Source organism: Mustela putorius, unplaced genomic scaffold (assembly GCF_011764305.1).
Source record: "Mustela putorius furo isolate JIRA1106 unplaced genomic scaffold, ASM1176430v1.1 tig00000083_pilon_pilon_pilon, whole genome shotgun sequence".
Classification (NCBI taxonomy): Eukaryota; Metazoa; Chordata; class Mammalia; order Carnivora; family Mustelidae; genus Mustela; species Mustela putorius.
In genome coordinates this window covers 11771904-11787046 of record NW_025421273.1, presented here as the reverse complement: position 1 = coordinate 11787046, position 15143 = coordinate 11771904, and the positions used below count along the sequence as shown (strand labels likewise).

The following is a 15143-nucleotide window of genomic DNA, read 5'->3' as shown; positions in this document are numbered from 1 at the left end:
GATTGCAAATGCTCCCAAAAGATCACATCCATCACCTTCAGCATAACCTCCCTTCCCTAACCCAGTGCTAACCCTTCTGGCCTCACCTGAAGTTAGACAGGTGTATTCCTAAATACACCACACAAAACAAAAAACCCACAGGACTTATGGGAAAACAAAGAAATTAGGGGTACGACATTAAAAACCTTTGTCAATGTTACACACACACAAGTTAACCTAACAGAAGAGAAGCACGCTTCTGCACATGTTAAATGGTCAGGAGATGCATGAATACTTTATAAGGTTTGCAGTTCTTCTTCTTCTTTTTTTTTTTTAAAGATTTTATTTATTTATTTGACAGATAGAGATCACAAGTAGGCAGGCAGGCAGAGAGAGGAGGAAGCAGGCTCTCCAGGGAGCAGAGAGCCCGATGTGGGGCTCGATCCCAGGACCCTGAGATCATGACCTGAGCCGAAGGCAGAGGCTTTAACCCACTGAGCCACCCAGGTGCCCCATAAGGTTTGCAGTTTTCGAGTTACTGGGAAGTAGGGAGAATTTTTTTTTTAAACAAAACATGTGTAACGGTGTGGCTCATACCACACACAGTCATTGAGAGAGCTGGGGGATGCTTGAGGTGTGTACTGTCTACAGTCTATGTGACTTGACTCGACTCAGTTCAATTTTTGGGTTCGTCTAGTAGTTCTCATAGGTGAAATTATAATGCACAGCAAACTCAAAATCCACATAATGTTCAAACTGTTCCTAGTATATAAATCCTGTTGGAACAAATCATGCTTCCAAACAAGTGTTTAAAGCAGAACTGACTGTACTTTACTCTGGTATCCTGGCTGTCAGTCTCCTCCTAAGACCAGGGGCATAATCTGATCCACGCAGTCCCCTTGGCTAAAAGGGACCCATACCCGCTCCTGCTCATCCTTTAAGACCTACTTCACAGGTTCCTTACATTTCTCCTGCTCCTCCTGGTCCTAATCTAACCATTTCTTCCTGTACTCAATGTGGTCAACCTGTCTTAAAGGCCAATATCTATTGCAGTGTTCCCTTCTCTTAGCACAAACACGCTGAAATCACAACTTTCTTCCAGTGAAATTAAATGATCAAGGTGTGCCTTGATCGACTGAGGTATGCCTCAGTCGATGAAGCGTCTGCCTTTGTCTCAGGTCTCCCTCTGTCGCCCTCCCAATGCTCTCTAATAAATAAAATCTCTAAAAATTAATAAAATCTTTTAAAAAAGAAATTAAACTATCAAGCTCATTAGATGCTTGACAGAGATGGCACAGACTATCTTGAGGTGAAATGAAAGATGAAAAGGGGATATGGAGCCTTACATTGCAAGTAAAAATATAGTCACCATCAGGAAACAAAGGAAGACTTACAAACAGATCATCACCATGGGAGAAAAGTAAAGAATATCTCATTTCCACATACAAAACAGCTAGAACGGATCTTGGTGTTGTGGAGTTTGAGCCCCATATTGGGTGTAGACATCCCTCCAGGAAAGCCTTAGGGTCAAAATTTTATTTTACACAAGGAAGCTACTATTTTGAGACATTTTCAGGCCTTTCCTACCCTGCACAGTGTAGGTAGGAATAATAAACTTGACAACCTTTATTTATACATGGGGAAAAAAGCCCTTCCAAAGGAAATTCTGCAGCAGCACTCTACAGCCCAACCTCACCAGCTTCCTCATACTTGAACTCTGACTTTGAGATGCAGCAGTACTTGTGCTGTGGGCCTTCCTCCTCAGAGAGGAAACCTTAAAATGCCTTGCTCTATAATCCCCAAAGCCCTGCTGAGAAACAAGCTAGTTAGGAGTAGTAAGTTACAAGAGCATAATATGTGTATTATCCCTCCAGAAACAAAGTCAGCCCTGTCAAATCTACAAGAGCCAGCTAACTCGAGGACAGTGAAAGATGTACATAAATCATTTCAAAATAAGACACTAGTAACATACACACACACAAAGAACACACAAAGCAGTGTTCATGCAGCATACAACCAATGACCTTCTGCACATATCTGCATTCAGTAGCACCTCAAATCTTTTCCAGAAACTGGCAGGGGTATAAACTACTGCACATGAACCTTGCAACAGCTTTTTAAGTAAAAATCCAGTGAATAGCTCCCACGACTGGCAATCACTGGCCCAAGTTCGGTTCCCACTCCTCACCATGGTCCAAGCCATACTTCTCTCTGCCTAACTGGTCCAGAGGCCACTAGTCTCACCCATCTTTCTAAGCCATCCTCACAGTATGGTGATTTTTTAAAAAAAATGCAAATGTAACCATGTTACTAGAACTTCATTTAGTGATTTTTCCCCCCACGTGGTCTTAACATAAATTCTGAATTAACTTGGGGCACAGCAAACACCTTGTGACCGGGTTCCTGCTTACCTCTCCAGTCTCGTCTTTCCTACAATTTATATTTCAAACTCAGGAAATTTCTCACTCCCTCCACCCACCCTCCTCAGTTCGAGGTGGAGTTGTACCATGCCTGTTCTGTCCGTGGCTATATCCCAAGCAGAAAACTTGGCACACAGAAGACCTTAAAACAGTGCTGACTTAGAATTTTTAAAGTATCCACTCTCAAAGGGGGTGAAAAAAAAAACCTTATTCTTTTTATGATCAAGCCATTGCTACCTAAACAGTACATAAGAAGACCTACGGTATTTAGGAAGCATTAACATTTCATGGAGAGGACAATTAAGAAAAACTAAAAAATGCCAGGGGAGGTCACTAGGGAGAAAAAAGGTTAATAAACACTGTATTAACGTAAGATTTTTAAATCTGAGTTGGAAGCTCACGTTTAGGCAATACAAAACCAGCAACACCACCTCTTTCTACTTGAATGTTCCCATTTCACCTGCAGCTCAGATAAAACTGAACCCAACATGTCTCCCCACACAACCAGTTAAAGCGATTCCCTTGAACGTCTCTGTCCTTCATCACTAGTGGTCCCCAAACGCCCAGTCACTGAACTTAAAGGCCTAGTCCTACACCCACAGGAAAGCGAGGTTCCAGGCCGGCTCTGCCGTCACCTAGGTAGCAGGCTGCACGACCTAGGGCACACCTCCTCAGTCTCCCCAACCACCCCGCAGCCTCGGCTGGGAGGCAGGACCACAGGTCTGCCTCCGAGACCCTAACGCAGAAGCAGAACTAAGGTGTGACTGTAAACGTCGATGGGCACGGACAAGAAGAAGATAAAAGCCAAAGCCTCACAAAAACGGCTCACGCGGGGAAGCCCGACTCCGAACTTTACCCTTCTCCCTTGACGGGTCAAAGGACGGACAGCGGTGCTCGCCAAGCCTTGTGCTCCGGATCTCAAGCCTCCCCCGAGCCCCCGCTCACTCTTCAGGCTCTGGGTGCAGGCGCCCGAGCCGGTGCAGACGCCCGAGCCGGTGCAGACGCCCGAGGTGCGGGGCCGGCTGCAGGCCTCAGCGCTCCAGCGCCCTCCCCACCGCCCCAACGACCGGAAGCGAAGAACCTACTAAGCTCAGTCCCGGGTGGGCGCCGCCCGGGCCAGCCCCCGCCGCCCCCAGCGCCGTCAGCCCAGGAAGCTCGGCCACGCGGCCCGGGCGCACTCACAGGCCCGCGATGGCGGGGCGGCGGCGCGAGCACACAAAGGAGGCGGCGTCAGCCGGGAACAAAACCCCGGCCGGGGCCTCCCCTGAACGCCCCGCACAGGCCGGCGCCCCGCACAGGCCGGCGCCCCGGAGCGACTCCCGGCGTGACCTTGGGCGCGTCCGTCCCCCTCCCCAGCCCCCGGCTTCGCTGGCTTCGCTACACCCGAGAGCCGGGGCCGCAGCCCGCTGGGGCAGTCGAGGCTCTAGGCGAGGCGCTCGCACATCCATCCCCCTCGCCGAGCCGGGCCCGGACGGCCACGCGGACGGCGGGGCGTGGCGGGGCGTGGCGTGGCGGGCGGGCGGGCGAGCGGGGCCGCGGTCCCGAGGGAGGCCGGCCGGGCGTCCGGCCCGAGCTGGCTTGGCCACGCTACGGCGGGCCGCCGCGCCGCGGGCCTCCACAGGCCGCGAAGCCGCCCGAACCCCGCATCCGCTAGGCCCTGGCTGGCCGCTTGCTCTCCGCGAAGCCTGACTTACCGGGAGCGAGTTCGGCGTGGCAGGAGTCGTCGCCGACACACTCTGGCGAGGAAGCACCCCCGGAAGCCACCGAGGAGAAATCCTCGAGCAAGACGCCGCCGCCTCCACAGCGACCCACTTCCGCTCCTGAGGCCTGGGCTCCACCCCCGCGCACTCCCATTGGCCGTCGTCGTCTCGACTCCCGCGGTTTACCGGTCCAGGAGGTATGTTTTCAATCCTATTGGCTAAAAAAACCATCTATTACCGCTTTGAAATGCGCTTCTTTCCGGCCCCGCCCACACCCTCAAGCTCGAGCTCCCGCTTTCCCGCGAGACTCGCGGCCTGCACGCCCCCTCGGCGCGCAAGGCCTCTCGGGAGTTGTAGTTTACTGGGCGACTGCGGCGGTGGGCTCCCGACGTTCTGAGGCGACCGCGCGAAGCCGTATGTTATCTCGGGTCAGCGACCGAAGTTCCTCTCCTGTTAGCTTGGCCTTGGAGAGCTGTGCCTCCGGAGTCTCTGCTGTCGGCCAGAACCCGGGCCCGAATCTGCACCAACTCCGGGGCGCCCGCGACTCGGCGTGCCAGGCTCCGGGCCTGGCTTCTGGTGCTGGCGATCCCCGACCGTCTCCCAGGCTGGCGGCGAAGACCAGAGGGACGCACAGCCTCGCCCGTCTGGGAGGGCCCGGAGGAGGCACTTAGGCGGAGCCTCTGGGAGGGCTCCCTGGAGGAAGCGACCTCGGAGCTGCGACCCGAAAGGGCCGGAAGGGAAGAGGGCTGTCTCTAGAGAGGGAGCCGGAGTGCGCAGAGATAGGCCGGCCTGTCCGGGAGCCCGCAGGCCTCCCGCTGTGCGAGGAGCAGAGCCGGGGAGTGGCGGCTGTGGGGGGACGCGAGAACCCTGTGGAGGGACCTAATCTCGGGTTGAGTCTGGGTTATCCCGAGGGCAGTGGATGTGAAGAAGGGAACCCCGGGCGGGGGGGCGGGGGAAGCACAGACCCCTGTTTGAGTCCCGGGGGGAGACTGCGGCCAGGATTAGTCCTGGGAAAGGCCACGATGCGGGCAGAGGGCGGAGCGCTCTGGGGCCTCGGGCCTAACTGCGGGCTCTGGACCCCGCCTACCTGAGTGTGAATCCCACCCAGCTCTTCCGTCTGAGCAGGTCTTCCCCAGTCCCCTCACCAGGCATATGGGGAGAGTAACAGTCCAGTGCCTGCTTCAGAGGGGTCGGTGGGGAGAGGGAGGACGCCACACAGAACATCACAGGTGCATGCCGGGCAGAACCTCAGCAGAAAAGCGGGCGGTGGGTGCCTGGAGTTGAGCGGCCAGAACTGCACTTGGACATGGATTTGGCAATAGAAAGCCTAGCCTGTCCCTCCTGTTCTGAAGGAACCCAGATCCAGGCCACCGCTGTCATGGCTGCTCTCCAGACATCCTCAGAAAGGCTGAAAAATAGGTTTAGACTCTACATGTGTAAATGCAGTTTAAAATGAGGAAGGGGAGGCCCTTGGGTGGCACAGTGGGTTAATCGTCCAGCTCTTGGTTTCAGCTCAGGTCATGATCTGACTGGTATTGGGATGGAGCCCTGTGTCTGGCTCTGTACCCAGCAGGGAGTCTACTTGAGATTCTACCCCTCTGTGCCCCATGGGCCCCCCCACCATGCTTGTACACTTCCTCCCTCCCTCCCTCCTTCTATCTCTAAAATAAATCTCAAAAAAAATGTTAAAGGGGATTTCAGCTTGTGATGATAATTAAAGATTTTAAAAAGATTAATAACTTGAATTTCACAACCTAAAGAAAAGCTAGGGTTTTCTATTTGTAACTTTATTATTTTTTTTTAAGTTCTATTTATTTCAGAGAGAGAGCCTGCGCACAAGCATTAACAGGGGCATGGGCAGAGGGAGAAGCAGGCTCCACACTGAGCAGGAAGCTTGATTCAGGACTCCATCACAGGACCCTGGGATCATAACATGAGCTGAAAGCACCCACTTAACAGACCGAGCCACCCCAGGTGCCCCTCTATTTGTAACTTTAATCACACTAAACATGTGATGTTGAGGGGCGCCTGGGTGGCTCAGTCACTTGAGTGTCCAATCCTTTGATTGCAGCTCAGGTCATGATCTCAGGGTTGTGACCTTTAAGTTCTTTCTGAACTTCATTTGACACTGAACTTAGGATGTGAACATTCCTGGCTCCCTCACAGATGATGCCTTTGGCCCTGAATGTTTCCAGCTCAGAGAAAAGATGAACCTTTTTGCTTCCAAGTGGCACATAGCTGATGTAGATTCCTGGGCATCACACCAGAACCTGACTCTGTGGATGAGGTCGGAGAGTCTGCTTTTTAACTATTTGCAGAGAACCTCTATTCAAGTGAGTTTCAGGTACTGTTAGTGAGAGTTTTCTGGTTGCATTTACACAGAAAACGCACTGAAGCAGAATGTCAGATTCCTGGGTGGTCTAGAGAGAGCTTTCTTCGCCTCAGCTGCACCTGGCTTCTCTTGGCTGGCCCACTTTCCAGGGGCAGTTGGACTCTCTCAAAGGGTTTGTGAAGGGGGCACCTGGGTGGCTCAGTCGGTTAAGTGCCTTACTCTTGGCTCAGGTTATGATCTCAGTGTCATGGGATCAATCCCCAGGTCTGGCTCCAGGCACGCCTCCCCTCCCCCAAAGTAAATAAAACCTTCTTAAAAAAGCTTGCAGTAGGGGGAAGCCTTGGTAAGTGAAGGCCAGTTAGCCACTTCTTTTTTTTTTTTTTTTTAAAGATTTTATTTATTTATTTGATAGGCAGAGATGACAAGTAGGCAGAGAGACAGGCAGAGAGACAGGAGGAAGCAGGCTCTCCACGGAGCAGAGAGCCCGATGTGGGGCTCGATCCCAGGACCCTGGGTCATGACCTGAGCTGAAGGCAGAGGCTTCAACCCACTGAGCCACCCAGGCACCCCCAGTTAGCCACTTCTGAACAAACCTCAAAGCTCAGTGCTTTGAACAAAGACGCATTTATTGTTAATGAATCTACAAGTTAGTGGGGCACGGGGAGGTTCTGTTTCCAACTGGCCTCACATGTTGGGTTTGGTTCTGCTGGTTTGTAGTATGGATGAGGATGGCTTCTGCTGGGACAACTGGCTGATCTCGTATAGTGTCTCCTCCCAGCAGGCCACCCTGGACATGCTCACCCTGGGGCTTGTTCCAACAGAGCAAGAGGGAACTCCCAAGGCCACATGAGACCCAGCCTCAAAACTGGCACACAGCCACTTCTGCACCCTCCTGGCCCACACAAGCCAGTCCAGATTCAAGGACTGAGGGAAACAGACTACCTCTTAATGAGAGGTGACAGGGCAGGGGACCAGGATACTGGAGACATTTTGCTGTCAATCTAGAACATAAGGCCTGTTCCCCCTCAGGCTGGTATAGTACAAGCTCTGAGGAGCTGCCCAGTCCACGAGGGCAGTTGTGGACGTCAGTGTGCACTGCCAACCAGCATCATTGCCTACAGCACCACAAATCAGTGGGGCTAGCACCTCCCCGCCATGCTCCAGAAGCCGGCCTGAGAGGTGAAGGGTTAGGCTCCCCTCCTCCTGCCACAGTGCTTGCTTTGGGCACCCATACAGACCTCTCCCACTGCAGGAACTGGCTCCACAGGGCTTGTTCATTTCAGGCCAGTGAGACTGGAGCAGATGTTCACACAATGCCTTGAGGACAGAGAGCCCTCCTAAGAGAGCCACCAGGGAGAGATGACTCTTCTTCCTCGATGTGAGGCTGGAACTGCTACTGGCTTGGAGACCAAGCTCCTGCGTCAGCATGTTTTGAAGCCCACCCCACCTTTGTACTGCCAGCTACCGGAGTTAATATGCATCCTTTGAAACTCGAAGAGCTCCCGAGGGAATCTGGACAGGCCATCGTCTGTGTATTTCCTTGAAATCAAGTGGAATGGATTTCCATCTCACATAACACTTGTAAGAAATGTCACATTTGTTTCCTTAAATGAATAATGAAATCAGTTAAATGAAAAAAATAAAATTCCAGCCCCCAGCTCTTTCGACAGGGAGGTGGGAAATTTCTCTATCAACCTGGGAAAGTCCTGTGTTTCTGGCACTGCTCAAAATATTGGGGAAGAACGCTGGTGTTCAGTCTGTTGTTTTACTCTAAGATGCCCATCTTCCTGGTCAGAATGTGCCCTGGGGTCCAGCCTCCCCCTTTGAGGTGTCATCTCCCCAACAGAGCCAAGGAGGATGTCAAGTTTGGGGGCATATCTCTCCTGGACATCTAACTACCCCGCTGTTTCCAGCCCTTCTCCCTGGGGCCGTGCCCAGACTGTCCTTCCTGGAGCTGCAGCACCTTGTATTTTATTCATGATTCTGCATTTCCACAGCAGGCTTTTGCTCAGCCAGCCTATCCTCAAGGTCATGACCTCTCCAGCTTCACGCTGGAGAGGAACCAAATCCAGAGGAACCAAAATTATGAATGTGTCCCGGTCTGGGCTCATGCCCACTGGCTCCAGTCATGCTCCTTTGGTATTGCTGAAGAAGGCTGGGTGGGGCTCTAAAGTCAAGCCGACTTAGCTTTGGGTCAAGGCTTTTGGGGCTGGTTTCTTTACCTCTTTAAGGACTACTGGCCTCATCAGCAGAATGGGGGTAGAGGACCGTTCCTGCATCCCCCTTGACCCCCTCCCCACCACGGCTGCAGTGAGGTTTGCTGGAGGTAAGTCCTGAGATAGGCCTTTTCCAGTGGCTCAAGCACCCGGCCACTTCAATCAAACTCACGTGCGCAACCACACGGGGTAAACCTTGCCACCAGACTCTGGGCAGAGAGTGGGGACTCCCAAGTTTTCACGTGCAGCGGTGGCTCTGGGAGCTCTGAAGAGGGACGTGGCTAATGCTTTGCGCTGCGCCCCAGGGAAGGGCGAGGATCTAGGTCAGGGTGGTCACATTTAGCATATAAAGTACAGGACACCCAGATAATTTCGAATTGCAGATAAAAAAGGATACTTTTGTTTAGTGTGTTTGTCCCACGCAGTAACTGGGCGCCTTGTATCTTGTCCGGCAGCCCTGTTCTGGCCGGGGAGCGGGGGGACACTGGGGGGCCGGGGGCGTGCAGCTGGGCGCGCGGACGGGGAAGAGGAGGTGCACTGCGCTTTCCGCACGCTCTGCTGCGCGGGCTGGGCGGGCTGCGCGGGGTCTGGGGTCGCCGGCCCGGCTCAGGCGGCCTCCTGGCGGCGCCCGTGCCCGGCAGCCGAGGTGCTCAGCTGCAGCGTTCGCAGCCGGCGCTCGCGGCTTTGCTGCAGATCCCGCCAGTGCTGTTGCTCCTGGTGCGCCTGTGGACGCGCCCCGGGAGAGGTCGGCGCGGGCCGGGGTCGCCCCCACTGCCCCTGCGCCGGGTGCATGACCTCCCCACCGTCACTGTGCGCCCAGCCGCCCCGCGCGCTCCCAGAGCTCACCCATGCCTTAGTGCGCGCAGGGCGCGACGCCGGCGCCGGCGCCGGCACCGGCACCGACTTCAGGGTTGCCTGCTTGCGGCGGCGCTCTGCCACCTTCTCCTCGACCTTGCGCTGCAGCTCCAGCACGCGCTCATCCTGGGAGGACACCCCCGGGGCCGCAGAGCGGGCTTTCTTCTCCTCCCACCTGAGCGGGCGACAGAGCGGGCTGATCAGGGCCCCCAAACGGAGATTAATGGGAGTGTTTCAGCTGCAGGGGGGAGAGTCTCTCCAAGGACCGCTGGGGTGCCGTCCAAGGACCGCTAACGGTGCCCAGCACCATTACCTTTTTGCTCTTTGCACTTAACGTTTTAAGAATATAACTTTGTCTATTAGCTACGGAGGTATTTGGAGCAAAGAAGTGAAAACCCTCTTTCACCTTGCGCTCTCCTTGCCACTCTCTCGCCTAGAGGCAATCCCTGCTAACAGGGCTTTGCAAATCTCTACCATACTAGGCTATTTTTCCTTCCAAAATGAAGTCACATTCTACAGACTGCTCCCCGATGGCTTTGGGTTAAGTGCACATCCTGGTCCCGCCAGTCAGACTGCCCACAAAAAAGGTGCCGGTGAATCAATGCCCTGAGGTCTGCCTGCTCGCAGAAGGCTTCAGGAGCTTCCTTAGCAGGTTTGGATCCTTGCAGTCTCCCTGACACCGACCAGGCTGCACATGGGTTCCATCAGGCTGAGTCTGGAAGTGGTGAGGTCTCCCAGGTGCCTGCCACCTTGGGGACCTGCTGAGTGGCCAGCCAGCCCTGTCCCACATGGGGCCTCCTCAAATTGTAACCAGAGCAGCAGTCGCTCAGGATCAATAGTGATGGATTTTGTGACTGTCCTCCCTTCTGCCCACCCCGCCCCAGTTACACACCGTCTCTGGAGCCCTGGGTGCCAGGGCCTGAACCAGGCTATGCTGTGACAGGGCTAAGTGCCACCTGACCCTGGGGGGGGGGGTGACACCAACCTGTGCCTGACCACCCTGCCACAGGACAGACTCGTGGAGCTGGAAAAGCCACCGTGGTGTTCCCAAAACAAAAGGGATGCGTGTGCACGTGCTCTCCATTGAAAGAGAGAAGTATGGGGTACCAGGGTGGCTCAGTGGGTTAAGCCTCTGCCTTCAGCTCAGGTCATGACCACACGGTCCTGGGATTGAGCCCTGCATTGGGCTCTCTGCTTTTCGGGGAGCCTGCTTCCCTCTCTCTCTCTGCCTGCCTCTCTGCCTGCTTGTGATCTCTCTCTCTCTGTCAAATAAGTAAGTAAAATCTTTCAAAAAAAAATTAAAAAAAAAAAGACAGAAGTCAAGTCGAGATGCTTGACAATCAAATGCTGTGTGTGAATCTCACCCAGGTTTTGGTTTAAAAAGGAAAAAAACAATAACAAACAATCTTTTAAAACCTATAGCCAACAGTCTTGAGACGCTAGAGAAACATGAACACAGAGAGGATATTTAGATGATGAGAATTTTCGTTGAATTTTCTAGTTGTATCATTGTGCCTGTGTTATATAGGACCACGTCTTTCCTTCAGAAGATGGCCTCTGAAGTGTTCAGGAGTGAAGAGTATCTGATGCCTGCAACTACTTCTAGATGGTTCTTCAGGAACAGGTAAGTAGCTAGCTAGATGGAATACACGTAAAGGCCCTACTCGTGGCCTGCATGCGATCATTTTGCATCCAAGTCCTCACTGCATGATTTTGTCACCATTTTTGTACGTCTGGAAATGATCTAATAAAATAGGAGTGGAAGAAGCTACTGGAAGGAAACTGCAGGAGGGTGCTCTATTGTGCAGGGAGAGCCTGCAGGGGAGAGGGGTGGCAGGGGAGGCAGAGGCAGGCACACCTTGTTCCTGCCGGAGTTGCTGGCCCCGAGGACCAGCAGTACCTACCTCAGGGCTGCAGACCTGCCCATGGCTGCTCGGCACAGCGAGATCTGCTCCATCCTATTCTGCAGTTCCTGGCTTCTCGCGCGCTTGCCCTGGATGATCTGGTCTCGCTTCTCTTCCTCCTCTCGCCGCTGGCTCTCCTTGAGCAGGGCCAGCCGCTCTCGAAGCTCCACCACAGACATCTCCCCTTCCAGGCCATACCCAGGGATCTGCGGGGTGAAGGGGAGAACCGAAACGGGGTTCCAGGCCCATGCCCAGACTGCACAGCCATCTCCTGTGCCCTGACCAGTCCCCTGCCCTGGCGCTGGGGCCCCTCCCCCATGTTCCATCAGTCTGGCCCCTGTGCCTAGGAGACCTCTTCCCTCTGCCCAGTAGCAGCTGTGTAACATGTCTGCCACTCAGCCTCTCCAGCCTGGGCCCCCTCTTGTGACTGCACAGCTCAGCTGAGTGCCCTGAAGGCCCCACTGTTGTGGGAGGGCCCAAACGGAGCTCACTGCCTCTCCCCAAGCTCACTGCTGTCTCCACAAGCCAGATCCTGGGGGCCTGAGCAGAGTGCCCTCTGGACTTCCCATGTGCCCCGGGATCAAGCCAGGTTCACAAACCAGCAGCCGTGGCCCTTCCGGGCCTGCTCCCCCATCACCAGATGCCAGCCTGGCCTCTTCCAGTGCCTCTCACACAGGCTTCTGGGCCCCAGTGCTCTCTTCTCAGCCTCCCCGCCTCCAGCCTTTGTGCACCTGCACTCCCCTACATTGCGCTTTCCACCTGGGCCAGGGAGTCCTGGGACCTCCTTCAACAGGAAGCTCGTCTTGTGAAGCCTAACTTGCCCACTCCCAGGGCCCCTGGCCTCTGGTTGCCAGAGGTTGCAGAGGTCTCGCTTACAGGACCATGAACCCTTGGGCCCGCCCTAGGCAGGGCAACCATAGCATTCAGTGCCAGGTGCACTACAGCTCACGGCCAGACCCCCATTGGTCTTGGTGGGACTTGTGGACACGCCCTCCCATGGCCATGCCAGGCCCAGCAGGACATGGGGAGGCTCTGCTAAGACCTGCCCTGTCCTCACCTGGGTCAGGTCCACAAGCTTTCCCTTGCGCATAGGCTGGGTCTCCAGGGCTCGAAGTTGGGAGATGAGCTCACAGCGCCGCTTCTGCTCCTCCTTGGCTGTCTCTGCACTGCGCTGCAGCAGCTCCCGGCTCTCCTCCATCACCTCCTGAACTTTGGGGCCAAGCAGGGTGCCAAGGGGGTCAGAGGGGGGTTGCCCCACCCCAGCCTTCCCTGGAGGGCAGCGAGGCTCTCACCAACCACGGTGTCTCGCCTGGGGCTGGAAGCCGGCTGGGGGTTGCAGAGCTGGGCACAGCCTTGTGGTACCTCACCCCCTGCCATACCTGTCTGCCTCCGGTCCTTCAGGAGCTTCATCTGCACCAGCTTGATGTTCTTCTGCGCCTCTGTCACCTGCTCCACCAGCTCCTTCATGGACTTTTCCTCCTGGAGGCGCCTCTCAGCGCACTGCTGCAGCAGCTCCGCCGTCTGCTCGGACAACCAACACAGCACGGTCAGAGCCAGAGGTGCCCCCTGGAGCAGGCCTGTGTCTCCTGCTCTGTCCCTGCCCCAGGAACAGCATGAGGCCTGGGGAACAGAACCAGCCCCTGACCCCCAGTCACCTTGGAACCTGAATCTAAGCTCCTCAGCTCCTGGGAGTCCCCTGGAGGTCAGGGGAGTTTCCACCTCATCTCCTCCCTTCCTCCACTGTGGTTCTGGGGAAACCAAGTCAGAGCCACTGGGTTTGCCCCAAAGCCCACCCACCCCTGGATGCCAGGTGAGAGAGGTTGGTTCTCATTGGTTGGAAGCCCTGGGGAACACAGGACTTGCCAGCCCTCCGGGCAGCCTCAGGCTCCTGTCTTATGAGGCCCCAGGCATGTCCTGTTGGTCATCCCACTCTCCTCTTTCTCACAGTGCCTCATTAGGGCAGAGTCTTAAACAACGGGACAGGGGGTGGTTTTGCCACTTGGATGCACATGACTGGCACCCTCCTGTGTGTCCAGGGACTTCTCGCCTTTTTGGCTCCATTCTGTATTCATTTGCCTTGCACTGTGGTCTCCTGGACTGTAGCTAGCTTATTTTTGCAGCTGTATGTTTTGGGGACTATATCACAAAGCTTTCATCCATTCTACTGTGGATGGACATTCAGATTGCTTCTGGCTTGGTGCTATGGTGAATAATTCAGAACACTGTTTTTAGTCCTTAAGACACTGCAAGGCACAGCATGGGGTTTACACCTCCCATCACTGGCCCAGGGCGGCCATGGAGCGAACCAACTCCCAGCTCCAGCTGCCTGTGCAATGGGGAGCTAGCTCATCTTTAGCCGCACAGTAAGATGGAGTCAGCCTGCAGGCAGCTTGGACTTCAGGCTTAGAGATGGGGCATGAAGCAATCCTTCTGTAAAACAGTTTGCTGGCATGCATAAAAAATGGCTCTTCACCAACCTTTTCGATTTAGACCATAGAGTTAGAAGTGCTCATACAGCAGAAGGACAGAGGGCAGGCAGAGGGATACAGGAGCCCACCTGGAAGAGCTTCCAAAAGCTAAAGCTTGCAGCAAATACTATCCCATTGGGTGATAACACAAAGTGTAAAACAACTGTGCATGAGTCCCCACCGAAAGAAGTAATCAAATGAATAAGTAAGTGAGGGAGAGGAGAGGAGTCCTCCGTGCAGAGGAATTCTCTGTAGGCATCGCTTTCTGAGTATGGGCTTTGCTTACAGACCCCCTTCTGTGGAGTATCGAATGGTGGGGGAGATAATGGCAGCAGAGAGAACTGGCAGGCACGACCTTGACTAGGGGACCAAGGTCAACATCCCAGTGATGAGTCCGATGAAAGCAGATGCCCTTGAGAGCATGTGATAAGAAGAGCACTTTGCCCCTGCAGTCTTGCTTCCAAAACCCACCGCCCCAGTCTCACCATGAGAAGAACATCAGACATATTCCCATCAAGGGGCAGTCCACAGAATATCGGACCAGCTCTCCTCCAAACTGTCAAGGTCATCAAAAACAAGAAACCGTCACAGCCAAGAAGAGTCTGAGACATGACCTTTAGATGTAATGTGGGGTCCTGGGATAAGTAAAGGGCATTTGTGAGGGGGGAAATGAGCTGAAATCTTAAGGAAGTGTGGAGTTTAGTGAAGAGTCATGTACCAGTGTTGGTTACTTAGCTGTGACAAATATCCCATGGTGCATTAGGCCAGTGTCCCCCCACAGTTCACATCTACCTGGAACCTCAGAATGTGATCTTATGTCCAAGTAGGTGAGGATGCAAGGATTCAAGGAAGGACCCTCCCCGAGGAGCTTAGCAGAGAGCGTGGCCCCACTGTCACCTTGCTTGACCTTGGGCCTGGGGCCTCTGGAACTGTAATCTGAACCCTCCACACCATGGGGCTTTGTTGTGGCAACCCTGGAGACCTGGTGTGGTGTTGGAAGATGTCACTAGCAGGACAGCTGGGTGGGAGGACACGGGAACACCCTGCACTATCTTGGCAACTTTTCTGTAACTCTTAAAACTTTTCCAAAATAAAAAGTGTATTTTTAAAAGTGCTTTCAAAAACTTGGTAATAAGTGGGAAAATGCTTATGTGGAAATAGGAGACGAAAAGAGGCAGGCTACTGAAATCTGTGAGGGGTCTTACATCATGTGAGTAAACTATGGACAAAGACTGAGAGAACTATGGGTGAGGAGGCCTGCCCAGCAGG

At 54.2% G+C, this 15143-nt stretch overlaps 2 protein-coding genes across 8 annotated transcripts in view; both read right to left on the bottom strand.

Annotated features, from left to right (window-relative positions):
- RNF4 (ring finger protein 4) overlaps positions 1–4247 on the bottom strand; it is a 36032-nt gene extending 31785 nt beyond the window's left edge. Inside the window, exon 1 of the mRNA XM_013045800.2 lies at positions 4094–4247. The gene's annotated coding sequence lies outside the window, so the exon portion shown is untranslated. The remainder of the gene's footprint in view (positions 1–4093) is intronic.
- Positions 4248–7036: 2789 nt separating this feature from the next.
- The window catches only part of CFAP99 (cilia and flagella associated protein 99), a 35731-nt gene continuing 27624 nt past the window's right edge, over positions 7037–15143 (bottom strand). For 5 of the 7 annotated variants that reach the window (XM_045074828.1, XM_004772268.3, XM_045074848.1 and 2 more), the window contains 5 exons: positions 12786–12927; positions 12464–12615; positions 11407–11612; positions 9494–9677; positions 7037–9370 (listed from right to left, as the gene is read on the bottom strand). In XM_045074828.1, coding sequence (XP_044930763.1) covers positions 9254–9370; positions 9494–9677; positions 11407–11612; positions 12464–12615; positions 12786–12927 — 801 coding nt within the window. In that variant the 3' untranslated portion in view covers positions 7037–9253. The remainder of the gene's footprint in view (positions 9371–9493; positions 9678–11406; positions 11613–12463; positions 12616–12785; positions 12928–15143) is intronic. The other 2 variants (XR_006605200.1, XR_006605201.1) reach the window with 2 other exon arrangements.